The sequence below is a fragment of the Clupea harengus genome, chromosome 22 (assembly GCF_900700415.2).
Source record: "Clupea harengus chromosome 22, Ch_v2.0.2, whole genome shotgun sequence".
Lineage (NCBI taxonomy): Eukaryota > Metazoa > Chordata > Actinopteri > Clupeiformes > Clupeidae > Clupea > Clupea harengus.
This window is the reverse complement of record NC_045173.1, coordinates 11,373,482-11,399,374: the sequence shown is the minus strand read 5'-3', so window position 1 is coordinate 11,399,374 and position 25,893 is coordinate 11,373,482. Positions and strand designations below refer to the sequence as shown.

The following is a 25,893-nucleotide window of genomic DNA, read 5'->3' as shown; positions in this document are numbered from 1 at the left end:
CAATGTCAGCATACAATTTCACCCAAATCGTTGTCAATTGAATTTGATAAACCCGGCAAACCGGGCTAAAATGTACAGCTGATAGACAACAACTGGTGCACTGCCAAAACCTTGCAGGTAAAGTGTGCTCTAGAATTTCTGTTCCAACCGTGTGAAACCGTGTAAATAGCAAAATAACCATGTGATGTTGTAGTAGCTTTCGTCACTGTTCCATGCCAGTAATTGTGAAATGTAAAATGAATTTTGAAACATTAGTAACGAGTAATGAGAGCTTAATGGGCTGCACCTGCAGCAGAGACAGCGGGTCGGAGGGCGAGGGCACTGTCCCGTCTTCCAGAGCCGCAACACAAGTCTGGGGATGTTTGTATGGCGATTTCTGTCTGGGTTTCACAACTGTTACACCCTTAGTATCTACTAATGAACACATGTCTTAGGTTGTGCAAAAGGGTTGCTCAAGAGAGATCTATAAATAAGTGCACCTCAAAAAAGATTGCAAAACAAGGGCCAAAGAAAAAGGAAACCAAATTAGTCACTGACTCTAAAAATGCATTTAAAAAGGTTTTTCAGGTTTGGGGGAGTAGCCATGACTGAAGACAAGGGTTTATAATACTCAGCACTGATATGGTCGAAGTGTTGCACAACTAAAATCGGAAGTATCGGGAGTTAGTGTGCAGGCACCAATTGCCAATGTTATGTGTCCCGCATGTGATCCCAACACCTGAGAAGGATCTGCAGACTCGCCTTCATTACAGTCATGCTCTAGGCCTGTGCTTGTACACTCCACAGAGATAAGCCTGAACAGAACACATATCTGCCACAGGTTTCCACACATTTGCATATTGCCAAAATTATATAGGCCTAATCTTGAAGACTTTTGCACTAGCCTGAAACTACTTACGGACTGTCTACTAATCTGGCCCCTGACGAGACAAATCAAGAGTGACTTAGACTATGCCTGGAGGAAAGCTCAGCCTGGAGCAGGGAATCTATCACTACTGCCTTGAGAGACTCTCCTACAATACTGATGCTGTGTGGGGCAAAGGTGGTCAAAATTTGTGGATTCCCAACGAGACATGATAATCTCAAATGGCCTGACTTTCGTTTCACTCTGGCAAATCAGAACCACTAAACGGATGGATCTTATCTGTCTGTAAAGCTGTTATTATGGTGTAAAGGCAGTTTGGGATAAAAATGACCCCTGGTGAATACAGAATAATAGCCTCTAGGCACACACTTCTTATCTTGACTGCTCATCGGGCATTTAGAGGCAGCTCAATGTAAGGGCATGTGAGGAAAAGCTGTCAGTACCAGGCTGTGACTGGCTTGTCTCTAAGCCAGTGTGCTTCTATTAATGACATGCTCGCCTGTGCATTATTAACCTCAAATTTGGCACGAGGAAGCCAGCGACCTGGTTGCTATGAATATTTGGCTCCATTAGAAAAGATAAAAAAGATTACTTCTTCACCTAAAACAATTGCATGAGAGCTTGTTTCAAATGTTCAACTAATACAGACTGTCTACGGGGGGTCTAAATAAAGCTCTTTAGTTAACTAATCAATCAAATGCAGCAGTAGGCTACATGTTTTTGAAAGCTGTGTTGTGCATGTGATGCATTCTGATGGGTCACTCAGTTAAAGTTTATCCAAGTGCTTTAAAGCAAATGGTTGGTCGGTTGGTGCCAAGACTAAACTACAAACTGATAAGTGCTTACTTGCATACTTACTTGCTTGTCACAGTCGGAGCTGGGAAATATCATGTCAGATGTTCCGAATTGTCTCGAGTGTGTCATAACATATGCACCTTTAAGACAGAACGGCGAGGCGAAATGGCGGTGCAGAATTCCCGCCTTAAAAATGCTGTGTAAAAACACTTACAGACTAGTTCAGAGTAGTAACCAAATTATTTCTCTTCAAGTTTTATGTGAATGAAGACTGGGTTATTTAATTTTAGTACAGTCCCATTTCTACTTCCTCACCTATTTCCCTTTGGACAAATGGAACATTACAGGCCTAACTGTCACAGCTGTCATCTAGACGGTCAAGGGCAAATACCAAGCCCCCCCCCCCCCCCCACATGCTCCCTCAGACTGCAACGCTTCTGTGCCTTCCAGAGGGGATCTTGTGGGGGGGGGGGGTTAGGGGTACTACAGGCTCCACCTCCTCCCGCGCATTCCTGTGCCTGCCTCTGAGCCTCCGCTGGCCCGGATTTCACTAATACCTCCTCTAACAGTACACACACACACGACTCTAAAGTACCACATCTTACCACACTGTGTAACCCTATTCAACATCCTTTTTTTAGAGACACAAAACAACGCATATCTAGGCGTATTTCATAATAGACCATAAATACCATCCAACTAACAAACAGGATCATACATTCTGCCTCACTCCACACCCAGACAAAACTTCTTTAACTGTGAAACTCCTACACAAATTCATCCGTCTCAACGTCATCATACATCTCTTGCTATCTCTCTCCTATCCAAAGCCCCTTCCAGGAACATTAAGCTGACATGGGTCAGAACCAATCGGGAAGGCCTGGGCTCCCCATCCTCCCACACAAGTGCACACAGACCGTCTCCAGCTGTCCACCCACTGAGCCCATCCCACCGAGACCCGCTGGATCGGGACTGATGGCGAACAACAAGGTCTCTGGTCATACGCTCCTCTTGTTTCACCTACATGAACACACACCAAGGGGGGACTGGGTTGCCATGGAGATGTCAGCAACCCAGCAAGGGGCAAGGAGGGCCTCTGACCACAGGGACCCCTCACAGGTTCACCACACAGTGAAGAGCGAGCATGTGTATGTGTATGTGAGAGAAACAGAGGGGGTACCATATCTCAGCAGGCTCCTGATTATACTACTATAAGAGACAGTCACCATGGGTACATCTCAATATGCTCCCTGTGCAGTACACTTTCTAGGGAATCTGCCGTTTTCAGGGCTGTCCCATTTTCAGAAACGTTCCAGTGCACTGAAAAATTCACTCCCTGAAAAATCCCATAATGCACTTGGAAATGCAGTGCTCCCAGACCTAAGTGTAACATCATGACAGACTTAACTTTTAAATCGTTAACATCTGTCTGTATTAGGGATGGGCATTCGATTAAATTGTCTTAATCGATCGTCGGGAGAATTAACGATCGATTTTCGATTAATCATTAATATTTTTATATTAAAATTCACTATTTATAGGCTATATTAAAATGCAGTGAAAATAGAAAAAACACAGCGTGTTTCCTCATTGAGATATTTATTACAAGATGAACAACTCTTGTGGCAGTTAAACTTACAAGATGGACAACTCTTGTGGCAGTTAAACGTTATCCGTTCAATGGTTACACTTGAAAATATGCGCTGCTGTACTCTTAAGCAGCGGAGCCGACAGCTAGAAGCCGGTGCTCATAAACACAACTGACCTTCGTTTTTTTTTCTCTCTAACTAATTAATCTCACATTTTGAAATTCATTCATCTAGATTCATCGTGATTAAAAGTTTGTTTTCTTCTAAAGACTAAATCTTATAAATTAACGAGTAATCACTTCATTCATTATTTTAGACACTGTTGTTTAATTGTATTTTGTTCGTGCTCTCTCGCCATCAGCCAAGGAATGTATGCGAGACACAATGGTGCCCCTCGACGGTAAATCGTAAGAATTGTCCCCTGAAGCAATTCGAATCACCTCAGTCAGCCCACCGTCTTCAACTATGTTGATGGGCCGACAGTCACCCGCAACCTAAACTGCTACAGCGTTGGTAACCTTTTCACGGACTGGTCTAGTTAATTTCCTAGAGAAGTCGTGGAGTGTGGGTTGGCGACCATCTAACCTGGGACTGCTTTCTGTCGGGTGCTTTGCATTAAGGTGATAACTTAAACACGAGCTGCTTCTGTGATAGCTACATTCAGCTTGACAAATGCTACATACAACTTTAGTTTTGTCGATTGTTCTGTCATTTTGCCTCTTAAACAGAAACTTTCCGCCCAACAATCCCTCAGCTCTCTCCATCTTCAACTACCGTCTCGGTCTCTTCTATCTAACTGACTGCAGACAAGGGGCGGTTTCGTGCCACGGGTCAACGCGCACCGGAAGTAAACAAAGTTGCGTTAACTGCGTTCAAATATTTGATTGCATTAATCTCCGCCACAATAATCTCATAGAATAACGCGTTAACTTTGACAGCCCTAAAATAAATAAATTACACGCACACTACGCAACAGAACATGCATTAGTTTTAATCGATGAAAAAATAATTTCATCGAGGAAATTCTTAATGATCAATTAATCGATCGTCGATTAATTATGCCCATCCCTAGTCTGTATACTGCCATGGTTAAAACATGTTGTGTAGAACTAACCTTGCTAGCATGCCAGTCACAGTTGACTTAGTAAGCTAGTAACAGAATGTGAAATGTCACTCACATGTTGCGTTGGTAACGTGAAATATTCCTGTATTGTTCCATTGTGTCAGGGCACTTATCAATGCCCAAACTCGTATACCATCTACTGATTCATTACATATGGAACCCCAGCCCAAATCGAAACGTTGCCCATGCCTGTCCCTCTCACTCACAAGCCCGCCGCATAATGTCCACCCCCAAACACCTGTCTACACATTGAGCCAGACAGAAGCGCACACACATAAAAAAACATTAAAATGTCAGAACCTCACTAAGAGAACAACAACATGATGATCCAATATCATCCTCAGTTCATTACTGTTACAGGAATTACCGAGAGAAGAGAGAATCTTCTGTTTGTTTTGAAGAGAGGAACAGACAACTTCATGCTCTTTGGGATTGCTCAACATGATGAGCACAAAATTGCCTGAGTAACAGGTGCTTACAGATCTGACCACTAACTTCTGCCAGTGAGGAGGGGGGTTCCAGATTGCCTCAAGGCCACAGATCTGCCCAAACAATGCAGACTCATCCGAGGGCCTCTCAGTCCTGCTCCTGGAGTCCTCCTACCCCTGCATATCTTCTATCTATCGATTCTCCAAGTACACCTGATTCAAATCAGTGCCCAAATGTCATTCAGAAACTAAAGCAGGTGTGTTCAGCTAGTCAAGTGTGCCACTGACAACGTCAGTCTCATATGCAGGTGTAATCCTATAAAATAATTTATATTTTGAGAACTAATTTGGTTTCATTTCAACTTTATCATTGTGTAGTCCAGCCATGTTTCATCAATGAGGCAACACTTTTGTGAAACATTCAGAGCTCAACTGATAAGATCATCAGTGGCATTCTGTCTTCATAACATTTGTCTTTCCTTTAAAAGGAGTTCACAGTATTCTGTTCATGGAAAGCACTTCATTGAGACATTTAACAAAATCATAAATAAAATGCATTTACAGGCTGCATCACAAATATCAATTTCTATTTAATGATTGATTCATTCTTCACCTGCGAAGTGTTTCTATGTTGTTTTGTTCCCCTTAAATTCACGTCAATTTAAGACTAACATGCAGAAGGTAAATCGAATACAGGTGTGTCGTTTTCATATCAACATTCTTTATGGTAAAGAACCAGGCCTAACAAGACAGTGTGATGTGGCCTGGACGGTAGTTAAACTCGTGGTGTTCTATAGCTTCCCAACACACCTATTCTAAATGCAAACGGGCCTATTGCAGTCAGTTGATATTACCAACACATTATTGAGTGATTGCATACAGTTTTGCAAGTTCTTAACGTGAACTGTCTGACAGGCCTACCCATAACATACTTGACGCGTAAGTGAACAGTGATGTGACAAACCACGGCTGAACTGGTGAACAGACTGGTCTGAGCAGTGTCTTTGGCTTTGAGGTGCGGGTCAGGTCGCATATGAAAAATCTCACTGCAGTTCACTGCACACTTAACACAGCAAAACTTGATATAAAAATATATATTTAGCTATGTAAACATTTAGAAGAGTGTTGATATTTTCCATGACTATATGGGGGTTCGTCACTAATCCTAACGGGAACAATCCCCCTTTTGTACACTTCCACGGCAAAATCCATCCTAGTCACGGTGCATGCCCCACAGTAACTGTACAATGTATTGTGCTCTCATTGCTCTAGTTTGCTAAGAGTTATTTAACTTAAAGAACAGTGGCTAGCTAATAACGTTTACAGTTCAACTTCGACAAAGTATGCCCAAATTCTAATCTGCACGTTCTGCAACTGAATATTGTGTTAGCCTTCTTTAGCACGTTGTCGGCAACTTGCTAAAGTCGCTGCAGTTGCCATGTAAAAGAAACTTCGGAAGCATTTCCCCATTCTTTTGTAGCACTAGATCACTGCCCTTCCCTGTTAATGCTTGAAGAAACCGTGTTTGTCAACTTTGAAGTGTTTAATGTTGCTGTATAGCAACGTAACGTTACCTGTCCCTAGGGTCAACCCAGCTGGTTTGCTTGGTATTGTGGTCGATATAAAATACTTTGCCGTCGTAATCCGTCGCCTGTTCCCAGCCGTCCGGTAACGGCAACTGTCCATTCCCCTTTCTAGGCATTGTCAACTCCAAAAAGTTCCGCCATAAGTACGGAAAAGAAGAAAGAAACTCCAGCGAACTACAAAACTGCGTCCAGATCCATATTTCGCCCTCCCCTGTCCTCCATCTTAGCTCCTAACAGTTCGGACAGACACGAGTCCGTTCCCAGCCAGCAGCTCATTAGCATATCATTAGCATAAATCTATTTGCATGCACATTCCTCAGTGCAACATTCCACGGGATTAACCCTTCAAGACATCACCAGTGGCGAATTTGTGTTGACAAAAAAACCTGTTGCACTGGCCCGATCGACTAGAAGTCTGACAACCCCGTTAAATTGGTTTGCTGTTAGCAAAGCTTTTCTTTATCTTACTTTCTACCTTGCTTTCTCTTTCTTTCTTTCTTCTGCCTACAAAAAAGCGAGAGATTAAAAATAGCCTATAGGGAATTTCTATTTTAATCTATCTGCCAAACATCTTCCTGTTATGTCCTTTTATCACGCAGTTACACCCGATAAACGATTTTTGACGGTTCTATGTACATTTCGTTAACGGTTGATTTTTTTTAAAGAGTGTTTGTAAAGGTTCAACCTCATGTTTATTCAGTAGCCTAAACCATTTAGCTCTACTGACAATCCCAGACTTTACATAGAGGAGACCAGGTACAGTTGTAACACTTGAAGTGACACTTTTCATTTTAACATCCAACATACATCTTTTGTCTCTATTCACTATTCAAGCACATGTGCCTTATTTTTTCACACATTTTCAACGCATCAATTGTGCAGTGAAAATCTTGCACAAAACGTGCCCTACAAAATCAACCTCAGTATAACTTTCAACAGAGATTGAGACACAAGGTGAGATTTAGAATGTAGCATGCTGATTCCATCACACATTGTCTGTGAGTTTCATCACATTAGGTTACACACAAACTGAAAAATTAAGCAAGTTACAACTGTCCCTGTGTCACAACTGTACCTGGTCTCCTCTAGCATGCTTGTTTACACCGAATAGGGCCTACAAGCTATGCTATAATGGCAAATATCTAAGGAGGGACTAAAGTAACACCTGTTACTGTTGCCCCCATCAATGCAGGAGGCTACCCCCAGATATTTAAAATAAAAGCATAAATATCTATTTTGTTTCCGTGTTTTGTGGAGGTGAGAAATGGAAGATCAGCTTTAGTATGATGTTAATATCTTTGTGCCTATTGTATAGGGGGAATTATGTAGTGACCATAACCCATGGAGATAGATGGGCTTAGGTCACAAAGGGCTCCTATTTGTGCAACGGTTTGACTCACAAATAAACTAAATGAAATAACATTTTGCAAGATAGAAACATGATATAGATTACAAGACTTCTATGTAGAAGGCTAAATCGTCCACAGTGCATCATATTTCCATAACCGCAAGATAGCTACTTGATGACAATGAACACTCAAGAAGGTATAGCTCAGCAGTATTCTTTCTAAAATGTTCAAAGAAACAATCATGATAACTTGTAAAAACAGCATTTTGAGGTTCATATTATTTAAACTGTATGCTACTTTTGACCTTTTGACCCAGCAAAAAGGGGGCAAGAATAACATTGCAATTGTTCCACTGTTGCTCAAATTATACCTACACGGTTTTGTCCTGGTTTGTGCATGAAACTGTAGCCTATTTGACAGAGGAGAGATGTAGGTTGTTAGTCACAAAATGTTGTCTTCCTGTCTTTCTTTCAACTAAATTAAAAAGAGTACTTTCCTCCCGGTTCTCCCCTACTATTCAGTCACCAACCAGTGTTCTGGGAAAACAAACTCCAGATTTCTTTTCAAAGATGTAACTGCATGGGCGAAGTCCAGACAGTCTATGGATACCATTAAAACATGTGCTATAAAGATGAATGTCAAGGGTATAAGGAGATCAAAGCCATTATCTTACCAGATCGGTCTTGCCTTAGCAGATGTAGTTTTTATTGTCACATCAACTAATTCATATATAACTGAACTCATGAAACTCTGACGATTCTGGTAAGCCAGATGCCTTTCCCCATGTTGAGTGACTTGGTGTACTTCCATACCAAACAGAAACATGACTCTTAATTCCACAATAAGGACTGTAGGCTATTGTTTTTGGTGTTAAATCAAAAATCCCATCATAGTTTGCTCATGTATATAAAAGTCAGCCTTAATCCTACCGGAACTTCATAGCTCCTCGCCTTAGGTGAACTCAGCAACCTTTTTTTCAACACATCTCTCTCATATGTAATCTCTCTCTCTCTCTCTCTCTCTCTCTCTCTCTCTCTCTCTCGTTCTCTCTCAATCACATACACACACACACACACACACACACACACACACACACACACACACACACACACACACACACACACACACACACACACACACACACAGAAATAGGCAACTCCAAAAAATAAAGCAGTGATACTGATTTGTTTGTTTGTAGACTTGTTTCCCATTTTTGACAAGCGATGCCAATCAGATGTATCCCATCAGAGAAAATGGGACGTTTTTTTTATCTTGAGTTCTTGGTCATTGGCTCAAATGAATGGACACAATGGACTTTATATTAATACATACAATGTCACGTTTGGAGATGTTTCATTTAAAAAAGGGGTAATTACAGCCTGTTGGTCTTCTAAGTCATTCCACTTATATATTCTCTCCATGAAGTTCTGTCTTTCAGGCAGAAAGAAATAATGACATACCTAATTAGGTAGTAGTTAGGTACTAGGAGAGAGAGAGTGGTATTAGGATGTAAGCAGAAGCAGAGCATTATCTCAACTGAAAAGTCACATAACCATCTGGAAAAATTGAGAGGAGAGAAAAATTCAGAAATGAGGATATATGGGCAGGAAGGCTTCAGCAGCAGAACTGAGGAAAGTGCATCTCTCTCTGTGTGTCTCTCTCTTCCTCTCTCTCTCTCTCTCACACACACACACACGCACACACACACACAGTTATATTTCTGCTGAGAGAGCAAGATGAAATAAATCATTCACACATCTCCAGTAAACATCTGACTTTTCTTCTGACTCCAAACTCAATTTGGTGGTTGACAGACATTTCCTACCTTTGTCTTGCATCTGCTGAACAAGCTGGAGTTGAATTTAGAAATAGGAAAGTTCCGCTTTTTCCCATTCTTCTTGTCATCTTTGATGAATGGTTGCTTGGGGCTGGTGAGATGGTGTCTTTCCTGCGGAACGGCTTGCTTGTTGTCTCATTGAGGGTTGTCATCTCGTCGTAAAAGGGGATATTTTTAAAACTGTAGCCGTGGATAAAATACTCTAAGGTCACCCGAGGTAGGCCTGCACCTCGTTTCAAAAGAGTTTTTAGTTGGGAGGAGAGAAGAGCATTAAATCTGCCACTTATGTCCTCCCTTTCCTCCTATAATGAGCTTTTTAAAACAGTGAATCTTTAATTTAATCGCAATGTTTAGAATGATAATTCATGCTTCAAATTCAGTCCACAATGATTTCCTGTGGTTCAAAGCAATTTTGTGGACTGAGATCACACACCCTCTGCTCCCCTTGTGGTCCATTTTCGTCTTGTACATTCATTACAAAATATCTTCCCATCCAATTCAACATTAACTTAGCAGCCCTAATTAAATTACCTCTGAGAAAGGCATCTCATCTTTTTTTCTGTTTTCTGTGTTCTGTGTACAACAGCAGCCATCACTCTCATCCTTCTTACTCAAATTTAGCCTGGAACTGACAACTGACTGTCTCATCTTAGATATTGCTTAGGTTATTGTATCTATTGTAGTCAATTCAGAAGAGTGTGTGAGATAACATTTTTGGACCTAAGTGTTAACAAATAGCACTTTCATTTGATAGAAATACAACAACATGGCTGTTTTGAGTGGGCTAAAAATATGCTGAATCCATTTTTCCAGAGGTTATGGAGTCATGAAACACTGTAGCAGAAAGTTACTGTACATTTGGTGCAGGACGTTTGGCTCATCTCCCCATTGGGTATTTAGCCTTCATTTAGCATTCACAATGTAAGCTATCACTTTCCATTATTGATTTGGATCACCATTCCTACCTACACCTCTTTTCAAGAATGTGAGCTGGCAGTGCCAGGCTAATTAAAATGATCTGCAACCTGCAACAAGGATACACAATGAGCACTATGCATTATTAAAAATAAAAACTGATAATCTTGGAAAATATACCATGTTTGAACAATTTATGTTTCTCAGTACAGTGTGTGTGTGTGTAACATGAGTTTGCTCTCCTTCTCTGCGCTGTGTTGTGTAGAAATTGACGGACACCACAATCAGACTGTTTCTATTGCTCTGATTGACATCAAAGAAATAGGCATGGGGAAATGCAAACCACACAGAGAGAAATTCAGGGAAACAAAACTGTAGTGGGAAAATTCAGAAAAACTCATCCAAACCTGCTACACTCATCCTCACTGATTTCACTACATTTCATCCAGCTAAAAAAAACCTAATAAACGGTGCAAGCAATTGAGCTCAATAAAATACAATCATAAAAATGAAGATAAAACAAAAGCAAGAAAATACAGGAAACCCTCATTAACAAACAAATTGCAAGCGAGTGCAACCCAAAAGGACCAAAAGTCCACCAGCCAAAAGAAGCTGTCCAGTGATGGACTAGGAAGGTGAGGCGCTAGCTACTCCCCAAGCAAACCATAGGACATAGGGCCATAGCCTACACCCCATTAAAATGGACACTCAAATAAAAAGCCTAAAACAACAGATAGAAACTATAAATACTCTTACTGAGCATGAAAGATGGTTTCACACTTTCCCCTAGTGACGAGAGAATTGCAACACTAATGAAACTTCTTCTCGAAAGACTCTGCCTCCTGTCTCACTCTGAATGACACGTGTGGCCTCCACAAACCCTGTCAGACATGGAAGCCCATGCTGTACCCTTTAGAAAGCTCAGAAGACAGGAAAAACATTAATGTACCTGTAAGCTTTCTGCCTCTTTAAACAGACTCCTTGTCAGGCGGTTCATTTTGGGCAAAAGGTTTTCTACTCAAGCCACCACATTTTTGGGACTTGGAATATACAAGATGTCAAAGCCAAGACATACTTCAGAGAGTTGTTGTTTGTCCACACAGTGAACCTGTTGCCCTGCAACCAATGACTAAACTTCTCACAAATAGCCCACTTCATAGCAAAGAACTCAAGCAGATGAGCAAGATATTTTGACTGAGCATGACTCAAAGACTAACTCGCAAAAGTAATAGGCCGAGCTTTGTCCTCATTAGTATCTGAGACAGCCCCAAGACCATTAGTGGACGCATCAAAAGACAAAAGGCTAACTGAAATCTGGGTGAGCTAAAGGCACACTATTTACCTATGCAAACTTAAGATTCTGAAAAGCCTCTGTACACTCAGGGGACCGGTCCTGAGGACAGCGCTTTCTCTTATGCACAGGCCTGCTGACACTCTTACGTTTGCATGGCCATTTAGAACCACATGTAAGTGCAAAAAAATGGCTTTGAGAGAACAGAACAGCTGTCAATAAAAAACACCGTACCAAGAAAGGAGTGAATATTACTCATAGATGGTGTGACACACCAACAGACTCCATCATATCTAAATGCAAGACACAATAGCCTCCACTTTATCTGGATTACTTGCGATGCCCTCCTGAGAAATTGAATGTCCCCAAAACTTTACAGATCTCCTAAAATGCTTGCACTTAGCAGGAGACAGCTTCAGGGTGTATTTCTTCAACCGATCAAACACTATATGCAAGGGCTGCAAACTCTCTTCCTCTGATCTACCAAATATTAATAGGTCATCCGAACAACAAAGGTAGCTACTCCAAAACTCTGGTGGAACAGTTCTTCTCTGTAAACAAAGTGATTCCGAGTCCGAACCTTACACTATCCAGCCAATCAGCAATGGTGCTGCAAGAGCACTGCGGGAGGGGTATATTTGATTGGCTCTTTAAATAAAATGGATAGGTGTTCCACGAACAAATATGATAAACAAAATAAAAAATGCAATCTGCAAACCATACAGTCTACCTCTCAATGTTGGCTACACCAAGGGAATAAGCCCACTGAATGTCATGAGAATCTTGTGCCATAATTGGCTCCCCTGAGATGTCATTATGCCATGTGGCAAAACCATGCGCTCCACGCTGACTGGTTACCCTCACTAGATTGTATAAATACAGTAAAAGAAGTTGCTTAGACCGAGGTGTTGGCTTGACACGGGTAGATACATTTTGCGTCTTATGTTTGTGAGTGACATTTGAAGTTTAACAAGTGGTGCAGGGAGTGAGATAGGACGTAAGAGGGGATAAAGGTGGGTGATTGTTGTGCTGTTCGTTCCAGAGGTAGGGTTCTCTTAAACATGATTTGGCTCAACAGAGGGACAAATTACAATACCACAAGATTTCTTCCAAAATAGACTCTATTAGGCCTCGCCCATACGTATGTTAGGGAAAATCTGTGTAAGAGAAAGAGGACATGGTGACTAAAGTTTACAGATACTTGTCATGGTGACTAAAGTTTACAGATACTTGTCATTTTATGTCATTGATTCGGGCCGATGGCACGTCTTTATTAACATTGACAAACCACTTCACTGCCACGCGGTGGACAAGGAGAGTATTGCAGTTTGTAAGATGTCATTTGCGCTGCATTGTTTGCATTTTGTTCACATTTTTGTTCTATTACTCAAGTTTAATTTATTTTACATATTGTTTCAACATCTCTTCATTTTTTGTTTGTTAGCCATTTTGCAAGACAAAATGGTCAATAACCTACCACTTTGCGTAAATTTACATGGCCTAGTTTATTTATTTGTACAGGAATACCAACCCTGCAATGAAGCGTTTAATTGTGTGCTTAGCCTATTTTAAGCATATCTTTGCAAACTGCTCGATACCACGCAACTTCCGCAATCTTTATGATGGCTAAAAATGACGTACGTAGGCCAACACACTTCCCCGGCAAAATTTTCGCGGGACTTTCAGCTTCCTGTTATCTTCTGTCTGTACACAGGCTGTGTTCAAGACTCAACGCACGCATTCTATCATCGACCTTAGACTGAATAGAATTTGCTAACGATGAGTGAGGACACGAATGAGGAGACATCTCACTTAAATGGGTAATTCAAGTATATGTTGCTTTTAAACAAATATAAGATACATCAGAAACAACTACTGACATGGTGTGGGACGGGTTCTTCACATTGGGTGTTCGTTGAAGTGGGATTTTAACGTTAAGTTACACAGTTATACATCGATATTGTGCTTTACTTCTATGACCAGGCATTACGTCAATAGCAAAGTGGGTGTGTAATGGAATAATCCCTTGGGGAAATGGTTATCGATACTTCATGGAAAGGCGGCATGTGACATCCGTTAACTAGCGACAAAACTTGCTGTATTTATCTACTCTGTACCTAGAACGGGCAAGATAAGAGTGCAGTAATATGTTAGGAAACTGCGGTAAAACACGTCTAAATAATGATGTAGCCGACTGGTAACAACTCTGCACAGTGCGATCTGAGAGCGACTGTAGACCAGTATTCTTTTCTAACACATTTGTCTTCTATAGCGACTTTCTGGAACACCACAGTACAGTATAGCACCAGACGTTAACATTAGTCACTCCACTCTTTGCTCTCTTGTATTTCAATAGATGAAATAGAAATGACACCTTGGCCACAATTCCAGTGAAAGCTACCATTATGGGACACTGAGATAGCATGTGTGAACATCAAAAATGATTCCCGGGTGTGACTGTACAGTAAAGCACTGATGATTGTGCTCTTTTAGAGATGCCCTTATTTGGCCCTTATTATAACTCTAACACCTCTTCAGGTGTGAGTGGCACATGCAGGGGGTTAAGGTTAATGAGATAACGCACACACACACTAAACAATTGTCAGCCTAGAGGGAGCTCTAACTTTGTACTTCCTACCCGTGCCTACTCATGCAGTCCCTGAAGGGGGGCATTGGTGGCAGAGGAGAGGTGTAAATGGTGCCATCCTGAGCCTCCTCTTCACCCACGCAGGCATGAAGAGGTGCCCACATCACCCTGGGGTGGCACTCAAGAGTGCACCCTTAACCCCCGTGTGCCTCGCCAAGAGGAACCTTTAGCACCCTCTGTCTCAGGGTCTGTACTCATCCAGCTCCTCTCGTAAATTCAGCCCATGTCCGTGTCTCGCTTCTGACAGCGAGGGAATATGCCAAGGGAAATGTCTGTCTGGTTATTACATTTGTGTTTGAGAGGCTGAAATTAAGCAACACTCAAAGGCACTCCTGACTGACTCTGTGAGTACAGGGAGATTTGAATAACGAGGAGCGTAATCTCAGTTTTGAGGATGCTTGCCTTTTAAAATGAATCCTTGAGACGGACACACACACACACACACACACACACACACACACACAGCTAGAATGTTTTGCACAGTTGCAGAGGCATAGTAGTTTCTGTCAATGAGTGCCATGTATTTAGATGTTTGCATGCTACTCACTTGGACTAAATCTTACGTTTTTCAGCCAAAGGTAAAATATGTGTGCAAAACCATTTCCGATTTTGGCACACTAACAGTGTTTTTTTTTTCATGTTTGCTGCTGTTTTTTTGCTCTGCAAAATGTCCACCTGTGCAAGTCTTCAGCACACCTGTGAGGCTTGCTTCATGTTTTTTTTTTTAACCACAGGCAGGTAATTTTCTTCCTCTGCAATCGAGGCTCTCTGCCAAAAAAAAGGACAAAGAAAAGGATGTATATTGAAGCACCAGGCGGACTGCTGGCGAAAGCGATAATCCATGCGGCTTGCGGATGCGACGAGGAGTAGGATTCCTCAAGTGAATTCCCTGGAGAGACAGAGCCGCATTATCCCAGCTTTCATCCCTCCCAGCAGCACCAATGGGAGCCCAGGGACTAATGCGGCCACCCGCATCTCATTAAGGGGCTTCTGTGGGCATGACGAGACATAATGGGCCGTATGTGGCTCAGTATGGCTGTCAGTGCCAGACGGTGCCAGTGCCGCGGTTCTGAAAGGGACGTCAGTGAGAGGGTTTCCATCCCACACGTGGCGAGACCGCTAAGTGGAATCCGCCCTGTTAAATGGATTCAGCCAGCCCACTGATTGCTCAATTTACGTAATCCAAACGTTTTATGTCACAAATATAAACCTGTGAATCTAACTAAATCATCAGAAGTAATGGATACTCAGGGTTGGGTTTCCCGATAACGGTGTCTCTTAGAGCTTTACGAAGACTGGAAAGGTATAATTTACTAAAGTTGTTTATTTTTCTCTGCGTGTTTCCCAAACCATCTCTAAAGAGATCCCCTAACCGGAACCTTCCTACGTATACACCCTATGAAAAAGAGGCAAATCCATGTTTCTGGTATCCAGTTGTGGTGATCCTTTCAGGGGATCATTATCAGAAAGAACATCAACAAGAAATACTAGATGTTACTCATAGATTTGTATTTGCAAGGGATTCAAAATGAACAGCTAATTAATTTATACTGATGTTTTTTATTTAATGAAGCACAAAATGTAATGCAACACATAATATCTTGCCTGCATTGTAGTCAGTGCATATGTCTAGACACTAACACAACATTTTCTGACTATTTGTTTTACCTGAAAACTGTGTTGAGGTATAGCTATGAGTGGTCCAGACCAGCCTTAACGAAAGTATGATGTCTCTTATAGAAGGTATACCTAGGTAAGAACAGTCTGGGAACACCTGGAAATCTTTAGGTGTAATTTACGAATGATGTAGCGCTAAGGAGGCTCAGAGAAACCTTTGGCTCGTCTCACAGACGACTGAGTTGCCTCCGTAACACTCATACGAAGCTGTATCCTTTTGTTCTGTGCCGCGGTTTAAAGCAGCAAAAGAGACGCCGTTAGACCGCTTTATCGCACCCAAGGCCCGGCCGCGGCGGGTTAGAAGTGGAGTTTCAAAGCCTTAACGAGGCCCGCACTCCCACACAGGCGTTTGATTTTTACCCCTCGCAGCCTCCCAGGGCGTGAGGGATGAAACGGCTGCACGTCCGCCTCGTCCCTTTTGGAGGGACCTGGCAGGCCCAGACGGGTAGACGTGGCAGAGGCGCCAGACTGTCCAGGCACTTTTCATCACAGGTGGTTTTCTTTTAATCGCCTACTCCAGCCCAGACCTGCCACAGAAAGCAGGGCCTTGACGGGGCGCTGCAAAATTCATGTCCTGTGTCAGAGCCAGCCACCTCGCTAATGATGGATGAAAGGCCAAGAGCCCAGTGGTGACGCGCTAAATAATGATTCCCTTCAAAAACCTGATGCACTGCCGAGGACGGACGCACTGCAGAGCAAGTGCACACGCGCACACACACACACACACACAGTTCAGGCTGTAATTACCACGAAGAGAGTCTGTTTTTTTTTTTTTTTACTTAAGAAGGGGCACAGGTAGTGGCCAAAATCACAGCTGGGTGAAGTGTTTGTTTCCTTGCAATCAGCATTGGGGCTACTTTTAGGCAGAGGCACGGAAGTGGGCAGTGCCCCCCAGAGAAGAAGAGTGTGCTGTGTTTTGAAAAGCCTCATCCTGACTGAAGACTCCCTTTTTCTTTTTTTCTCTATCCTTCTGTGCTCCCAAGTCCCCTGCATAACAGCTTTAACATTTCTCTCTCTCTCTCTCTCTCTCTTTCTCGGTCTCTCTAAAGGTTATTGAATCTGCTATCTCCCTCTTGTTCTTATCCTCTCTGTGTTGCCTTTACGGTATTCTTAATGCGATTTTGACTGACTCCTTCTGTTAATGTAACTGCATGGATTTACCTCTCATGTTCCCACCTCAGGCTGTCTCACATCCCTGTATTTGTTTTTCTCTCTCTCGTCACATAGGACACAGAATGAAGTGCTGTTGGGGAAGAGAGACGACTACCTGGAGTGGCCTGAGTATTTTATGGCAGTGGCCTTCCTCTCTGCCCAGAGGAGTAAGGACCCTAGCTCCCAGGTATCACTGCCTACAGTTCTGTCTCTTGCAGTTTTTGTTCCTGCTATCTTCTGTCGGTTTCTCTTTGGATGCCCGTCATGTCTCTCAATCCCAATCTGTGTGTGTGTGTGTGTGTGTGTGTGTGTGTGTGTCTCTGTCTTCCTCTCCTACCTCCAACTGGGAGCTGATGCAAACCCGCCGTCTCTCTCCCTGCAACTCTCAGTGTGAAGCCTGTTCCAGGCAGCGGTTTTGTCATGAAAATTTAACTGGCCTGCCAGGCTCATCACAGCCTACTGCCGGCCGAAGTCCAGGGGCAGAGACCCCGGTGCCCAGCAGGTCTTTGGTGGGCCTTTGAACATGTTCTGTCGGGCCTCAGCCAAACTAGGCTCTGTCCAGCACGCAGAGGGGTGCTGCACAGTGAGGGATTGTGGGATGGCTGTACCTGGAATTTGGTTCTTGTTTGTATACACACGGATTCCCTTCTCAGGTTGTCAGGTTTGATTGACTTGAAGTTGAGTTTTGTAGTAGAGGTTTCTCACTTGATGCACATGACCTTTGACATGATTTTGTGAGGAGACTTGTTAGAGTTGGGAAGAGTAGAAAAGTAGGACACATCAAGAAAAGGAAACTGTTTATTTATTTATTTATTTGTGTGTGTGTGTGTGTGTGTGTGTGTGTGGTGATCTTTCTGTCGTGTTTTCGTGAATCGTAATTTCTCATGTTGTTTAAATTGTGCTCAGGAGCACAATAGACGTCTGTAAGCTTGGCTCATCTCATTGAACGGCCAGGATGATGTGTTGTAGCCTAAATTAATCTCTGAGCCATCCAGTATAGATTCAGCCCTTTTATAATACTACATTCCTCCTCTCATTCCCCCTCCAAGCTCCTCACCATATGCACATTAAAGCATTTTTCCCTGAATGTATGTATCTGTGAAACTATGAATGTGAGGGTGTGTGCACCTGTGAATGTGGCTGTACTACACCCCCGCCCCACCCCCCGATAAGTGGGGCCTATGGGAGAGTCAGGGGCCAGGGTACAGCGGGTACTCAGCAGGGCTTCTTCTGTCCCACTAACCCCTCACAACCCTCCCAGCATGCACCTCTGCCGGAGCTCACTTAAGCACACCTGCTGCAGGGAGTTAGGGGGAACATCAGGCCAGGATGGAGGGAATGGGGAGGAAAAAGCACAGAAAGAGATGGAAGAAACAGAGGAACACAGTGAGGGGAAAAAGGATAAAACGGAGGGTGTGTTTTCTCCTGTGTTGCCATCTGTGTGTGGGAAATCTTTTTGTGTGTGTGTGTGTGGCACTCAGAGTATATTGTCATTGTATGTAGATAATGAGGTGGAGAGAGAGCAACACAGTGAACGCTTTTCCTTTGAAACCCACCCTGCACTAAACTACATAGAACGAGTCTCTCTCTCTCTCTCTCTCTCTCCCTGTTTCACATCTCTGTCACTTTTTTCCATGTTTCCTCTGAGCCTGGGTAAATACCCGGACCGCACACACTGTTGTTATGGCGAATCGCTGTCTAATGGTGAATCACTTAATGCTGCACTGTGAGGAGACGGGAGTGCGTGATTGATTTATGTCTTCACTCATGTCCGTACGCGTGATCTCTCAGTCTGGTGAGTGGGGAGACGTGGGCGCAGCTGTGCGTCGGCCGCACCTCCCGCTGGGCCGGAGCAAGAGGTGGTGTTCGAGGGGTTGATGCTCGGTAGAAACAGCCAGGGCTGAAACTGCGCTGAGGGTGAGCGGGGCGAGCTGATGCCGGAGCTGCCCGGATCAAAGGCGCAACCCCCCGAAGAGCTGTGCGCTCTGCCGCTATTTGATGTTGTATGACAGTGGTGCTGGAGAACTAGATACATGTCTCAAGGCCGAGCATGAGATTTCCTCACCAAAATTTGTAATCTTGCGTATGTGATTGAGAGAGAGTGTTTTTTGTGTGTGTGTGTGTGTGTGTGTGTGTGTGTAGTGTATATATGTGTATATATATATATATATATATATATATATATATATATATATATATATAGGTGTGCGTAACCTGTCACCGTAGGTTTGTAAGCTCGCTTTGATGTTTAGATATGTGTTTTTTCCCTCATCTTTTTTTTTTAAAATCTCTGTTTCTGCTGATTTCTAATGGTTGTGGTTTGTCGCAGATGAGAGGCGAAGCGGCTTTATCGCGTCTCGTTCTTGGCATGACGTCTGCGTGGCATACCAATTCCATGTCGGTGGCATTGTGCGTTTGATTTCAGTCGCGCCGCTGCAGCTTGGTGGCGTCTTAACGCCATTTGGCTCCCTCTAATTGGCATCCCTCAGAAGTTGTTCCCAGCTGGAATTGTCTTCTGCTTCTGTGCACTCCCTAAATCGGCTAACCTGAATAACTTAACCCCCTACTTACACAGAGGCGCGCGCACGCACAAACACACACAAACACAAACACACACACACACACACACGATTGATTCAAAACTTTCAATCCACTGCTGCGCTCCATTTGTACGCAGTTGAAACCCTTAATGCAAATTTGGTAGGAGACGGGGTGGGGAAGAAAGGGAATGGGAGGCATATTTCAAAGTGCTCCTATCAAGTGCTGGCTTTTGTTGGCTGTGAAGTGGGCTGCCTTCAGCTAAGCGGTGGTCCCTGTGACATCCATTCATTTGTTTGGATGGCCAACGCTGACGAAGTGGAAGGGTCGCCCACAATGGAGTGAAGATGGCAGATGAACGACAGCGCCCTCTCGTAAAAAGTGACCTCCTCCTTGGCTCGCTCCTGTCCCGTGTGTCTCTTCCTTTCTGTCTTCTGTCTTCGTGAAAGACTGAAGTCTCTGGCTTTTGCTGCCTCTCGGCCTCTGTGGCTGGAGCTGTAGTCAACTGAACTGTCGCGGCCGAGAATTGTTCTCAAGTTGAAGAGCATTCTACAGTTCCACCTGCCTTTGTGGCCATTGGTTTTGTTTTTGCTGAAATATCCCTCTCATAAACTCAACTCACCTGTTGACTTTCCTTCTGTCTAAGGTTGGTGCCTGCATCGTGAACCCGGAGAATAAGATTGTGGGCATCGGGTACAATGGAATGCCCAACGGCTGCAATGATGACCTGCTGCCCTGGGCTCGCTCGGCTGCTGATCGATTGGACACCAAATATCCCTATGGTTGGTGTCAACAGACCTAATTCAACCTTTTATCATAACTAATTCGATTAATTCACAGTACAGTAAATGCGGTAAAACTGCATTTTTTTATATAATCTATGCAGTATAATCTATGCGTGTGTGTGATATCTTGGATACATAGTAGTTACTTTCTCTAAAGTTGGTCAAGTGCTTGCAGGCCGACATATGCAGTTATGCAGTTGCCTACGTGGCTCGAGTGGATAATTGCACATAGAGCACAGTTTGTGATCAATCAGCGAATACCTAAGCACTTTAAACGAGGGAAGAAAACCAGCACCTGCTCTGTAATTACCCACTCAAGTTTGTGCGACCAGTTTCCGCACCACAGTGAAATGTTGGCAAAAACAGGAGAGTGAGTGAACTGCAAGCGTTATGCTTAATATAGCCCGTGCAGCTGTACAGGCAGCCGCAACCTCCGAGCCCCCCCAGAGCGAGCTCCCATACGGTGTGCTCCCACCTGCCATGCACACCCCCACCCCCCCCACTCTGCGCTGCCGCCCCCTGCTGGTCTGCACAGCTGTGCTGCTGCTGCTCCATGTGAGAGCCAGATTCAGGCCAAGCTTATCTCTCAAGGGAGAGCTTCCCTCACTCACACTCTTTCCCTCAAATCTCTTTCCCTCTCATCTTATCTGGCCATCGCTTGTTTCACGGCAGCCGCACCACCATAGAGATGTGAGGGGCAGATGTGACGAGCCTGAAAGTGCTGCTGATGCTAGCAGGATCTGAGAGGAGCAGGTGATGTTGTCAAGGCAGAAGGTTGTGACTAATGGAGGGGAGTATGGCTCCTAGAGTGAGAGTATGATCTGTGTTGCAAGATAACCAGTAGCAGAAGAAGAAGAGACAGAACATGGCTACAGTGGCCAGTAAGGGCAGTGCAGTGGCACAGGTGGATGTTGGTGAAGTAAAGGAAGAGCACTCTGAAGGAGTGGTGAAAAGGAAACGACTTGGGAGGTTGGTGGGAGTCCGAGGCATTCAGAGCACTCTGAGGTGGAATTAGATGCCTGAAAAATAACCGTCTTTTAGCAAACCATTTTCCCCCTCTACTCCTCTTCCCCATTCCCCTCTGCTGTTCTTCCGATCGTAATTGCACACTGCTGCTGGCCGAGGTGAGCGACTGTGGCTGCGTTTGACCTGTAGATGGTGCTGGCGGCTAACACTTTCAGTGAGTGTGCGCAAGGAGCAGGCAAGCCGAGCGGTGAGCCTTGTCAATGAGCAATCCTCTGGGGTCTCTTCTGCTGTCCTCTCTGCCTCGTGCAATTAATGAATCAAGTCGACCATCCAGTAACCAAGAATGGCACGTTTTTAAAGATTGCTATAAACAAAACAAAAAAGAAGGCCTGCAGCAATTTGCCCACTGCAGCCGCTCTCAATCACTCGGAGCAATTTAATCAAATATAAGCTATTTTCTTTGTTATACTTCTTAGACAATACATGCCTAGTCAGAAAAATGTGCCGTTAATTTGTCTCCCAGACTAATTTGTCATCCTCAAGCCTGTGCGATGGACAATAACTGGTGCAGAGAAATACACAATTCAAGGCAGTAGACCCTTGATGTAACAACCACATATAAGGCTGATCTAAAGGAGGTGTCACGGACAATGTTGGGAGGGTTACATTTAAAACAGATTACAAAATACGTCTCCTAAAATGTAATTTGTAATAACTTCTGTTAAATTACTGAAGGTAAGTAACGAATTTAAAAATGGACTACTTTAGCATTGTGTTACAATTTATTAGCTGTGTGGATTAAACAGTTATGTCAGACGCTGAGGTTGTAAGGCCCAACACCAACCCCACACACCCACTGCCAACAACAACCCACAATCCCCCTTTGAAGTAAAGATAGATAGAAGGAGGAGGAGGAGGAGGTGGTAACAGGCACATGACTGGCCTAAATTCTGTCGTGATGGGTGCACCTGCTTTTTCGCAATTGATAAATGAGAAAGATATTATGATATGGACTCTAAAAGTTTTTTTTTCCGGAGACAAGCCTATTCTTGCATTTTGAAATGTGGTGTGAAATAATATTTCAGTAACGTTTTTGCACGTTTCTCATTTTTGAGATTGGTTTCATTGCTTCGTGGCTCAGCATGTTTTGGCAGATGACACACTGGCTTTGGAAGGACGCTATCACTGGAAATAAAATGGTCATTTAATATTAGTAATTATGAGTAAACAGGCAATGTTCCTTTCCTTTGATTCTTTGTTAAAATTTGCATAGCTGCTGCCCGTTGCCTTAAAGGCATCCAGACTTGATTGCTTGCTTTGAACACGCCATGACTTAATAACGCAATAACTCCGCTAGCAGGAATAAAATGTTATGAAGCAAAAAGAACTACTGTCGAGGCGAATAGCCTACACATGACTTTATAAAGTAGTCCCATGGTGTGATCAATGTAACTGTATTCTGATTGCCATCAGTTTAAACTGTAACTGTATCTGAATACAGTTTCTGATATTATGTATTCTAAATACGTAACGCTGTTACATGTATTCTGTTACTTCCCAACACTGGTCACGGAAGGACACGGGTCTCCATGGGGGCGAAACCTTGTGTGTACATTATTTAAAATAGCACTCAGGGGGGAGATAGCAGTGAATTGGGAAAACAAATTAATGTTCCACCTGTAACGCACAAGGTGACACTGTCAGCAGATAAGTCTGACAAAAGAGCGAATGAGAGAGCAAGGGCTGAGGGTAGCAGGTGCCATGGTGGAGAGAGTGAGGTAATGTGGTGAAAAGGTTGGGGTGTGCAAAAGACTGCGAGAGATAGAGGTAGGGGGTGGGGTGAACATTGTAATAGGATTTGTCAGTCCTGTACTTGGTTGATATCTTGAACTCTTTGCGACCCTGTCTGCCTCCAATAAGTCCTTTTAATGCCAACAGTTATTTCATGCTGTAGTAACACGCACGTTTACAGGGTATGGACAGTGTACATGAAAGACCTCAAACTGGATGCGTATTTGTGTGTGTGTGTTTATATAGGTGTATGTGAGTAGGTGGCTACACTGTCAGAAGGGCTCCAGGAAGATTACCACGTAGCTAGAACTAGCCGCAAATTAATTTCCCTGAACCACCATTAGCCCCCAACTGGAAGCATTCAGTCCCACGTAATTACCATTTAGCAGCCATTCCTAAAGAGAGTCCCTGTTTCTATACACACACAGACACTGTTTCTCTCCTTTGTCTCGCTCCCTTACTTTGTAATCTCCTAAGCCCTGGAATGCGGAACAATTATAGCGCAAGTAACGTTGGGTTTGAAATAGAGTAGATTTTCAATGCTGTAGGAAGAGGGCAGCATAAAAAAAAATTCTTTCTTTTTTTTGTGATCTGGCCATAGTGTTGTGGCTTTGGCTGGCAGAGCTGCCATTGTGCAGTGGAATAATAATAAAAAAAGGTAACTGCCCGTTCTGACCAATCTCCCAAAACGCTGTCATTTATTTCCAAGCAAGTGCCAAGCAATTGGACGGCCACGTGGGGAGGGCGGCATGTGCTGGAGGCCAGAGAGATGAAGGGCCACAGGTGCTGCCCACAGCCCACCTCCAACACTGACTGGGTGCCAGTGATCGCTAGTGCACAGGCTGGCCAACACAGATTGTCCTAACACCACCTCTCTCTCTCTCTCTCTCTCTCTCTCTCTCTCTCTCTCTCTCACACACATAGAATCATGTGATTCATTCACTGGGATCACGGCATCAGCTCTGCACCATATTTCTGTTTCTAAATGTTTGTGGATTCACAGTAATGAAAACTTCAATGCCTCAATTTCAGATGTACACACGTTTGCCACAGTCACCAAAACCTGTGCATGTGCGTGCGTGCGCGTGTGTGTGTGTGTGAGGCTCCTGCACCTTCTGCTCTGTGGGCAGTGTGAAGCTTGCCGTCCTCTTCCCTCTGTCTCGTGCCGGGTCTGTCTCATTAGCTGGACGGTGCTGAGAAGGACAGAGTGCACCTCACCGGCCATCTGTCTGCACTAACAAGAGCAACACACACACACACACACACACACACACTCACTTTCTCACATATACACACACACACACACACGCGCACGCACACACACACTTTCTCTCTCTCTCTCACACACACTCACTTTCTCCCTCTCACACACACACTCACTTTCTCCCTCTCACACACACACACACACACACACATGTATATTGTGGTTAAAGTGAGGAATGGCTGCAGCCTCTTCCCATTAGCTCTTCTGTATTCAATCCCTCTGTGGCTCCACTTTTGAATGCTGTGCATTCGTCCCCATGCTGACATAATAGTACACGGCTCAGAAAGCTTTAAAAGAGCCCCCATGTCCTTCAGATCTATCTGACCTTCAACAGGCACCCACTCTCAAAGGTCCAAGCGACTCAAAGGTGCTGGACAAAAACAACTCTAGTGCTGGGTGCTAAGAGAATCATTCATCGGTATTGACATTTCAGTGGTTTCCATTTTGGAGTGTTAACTTTTAACTTTGGTAAGGTAGTCTTGATGGATTCACTGCAGCATCATTGCCAACTTAAAATGGTGTAAGATGCCAGTGGTTTTAACTACATATAATGATCTTTCAGTCTCTTTGCCTGCCTATCTATCAGAGTGAGTTTTTTTTGATATATCTGACTTTGCTTAGCTTTAAAACGTGGACAGCCACTCAGACTAATGAGCATTCATGAGGATGTAAGTGGAACAAAAACAACATATTGAGAAAATGTGACTCCCAGGAGAACTGGCGCATGTATAATTTGAGGCCGTTTTGGATTGAAATCTGATGCTGCAGAACGCTGCCACAAAGATAACACTTGCAGTCTTCATCTTGGTTATGGAGCAGCCATGTAGAGGAAGCGTAAGGCCAGGAGTAGGCGTAAGCCTTCGCAGACATCAGCAACGCTCTTGATGCCAAATACAGTACCGATAACAATCTCCTATTGCAATATTTGGGATAAATGTTTTTCGTCATTGGGCATTTTATTAATCCAGCAATAAAAGACGGACAGAAAATATACTAATCCATCTTGTCCAGATGACAGACTGTACAATATTTTCCTCCCTCCTCCGTATTATTATCGCTGTTGAGGTGCTTCCCTAGGCAAAGCAAGTGTATTTATATAGCACAATTCATACACATTGGTAATTCAAAGTGCTTTACAAATGAGCAGATAAAAGAACATAGAAAAATAAGAGGTTAAAACAGTAAAGTACCTTTTATAATAGAACATTACATTTATTTAAAAAAAAGATTAATAATGAAGCTAAAGGAACCTAGAAAAGATGAATAAATAAAGTGAATGAATAAAATGTACAGTG

At 43.4% G+C, this 25,893-nt stretch overlaps 2 protein-coding genes across 2 annotated transcripts in view; one reads left to right on the top strand and one right to left on the bottom strand.

Annotated features, from left to right (window-relative positions):
* LOC105908541 (protein WWC2) overlaps positions 1–6,668 on the bottom strand; it is a 43,146-nt gene extending 36,478 nt beyond the window's left edge. Inside the window, exon 1 of the mRNA XM_012837071.3 lies at positions 6,375–6,668. Within this exon, the coding sequence (XP_012692525.1) occupies positions 6,375–6,502 (128 nt within the window). The 5' untranslated portion in view covers positions 6,503–6,668. The remainder of the gene's footprint in view (positions 1–6,374) is intronic.
* Positions 6,669–13,425: 6,757 nt separating this feature from the next.
* The window catches only part of dctd (dCMP deaminase), a 39,494-nt gene continuing 27,026 nt past the window's right edge, over positions 13,426–25,893 (top strand). The window contains exons 1-3 of the mRNA XM_012836934.3: positions 13,426–13,598; positions 17,330–17,441; positions 20,439–20,574. Of these exons, the coding sequence (XP_012692388.1) occupies positions 13,558–13,598; positions 17,330–17,441; positions 20,439–20,574 (289 nt within the window). The 5' untranslated portion in view covers positions 13,426–13,557. The remainder of the gene's footprint in view (positions 13,599–17,329; positions 17,442–20,438; positions 20,575–25,893) is intronic.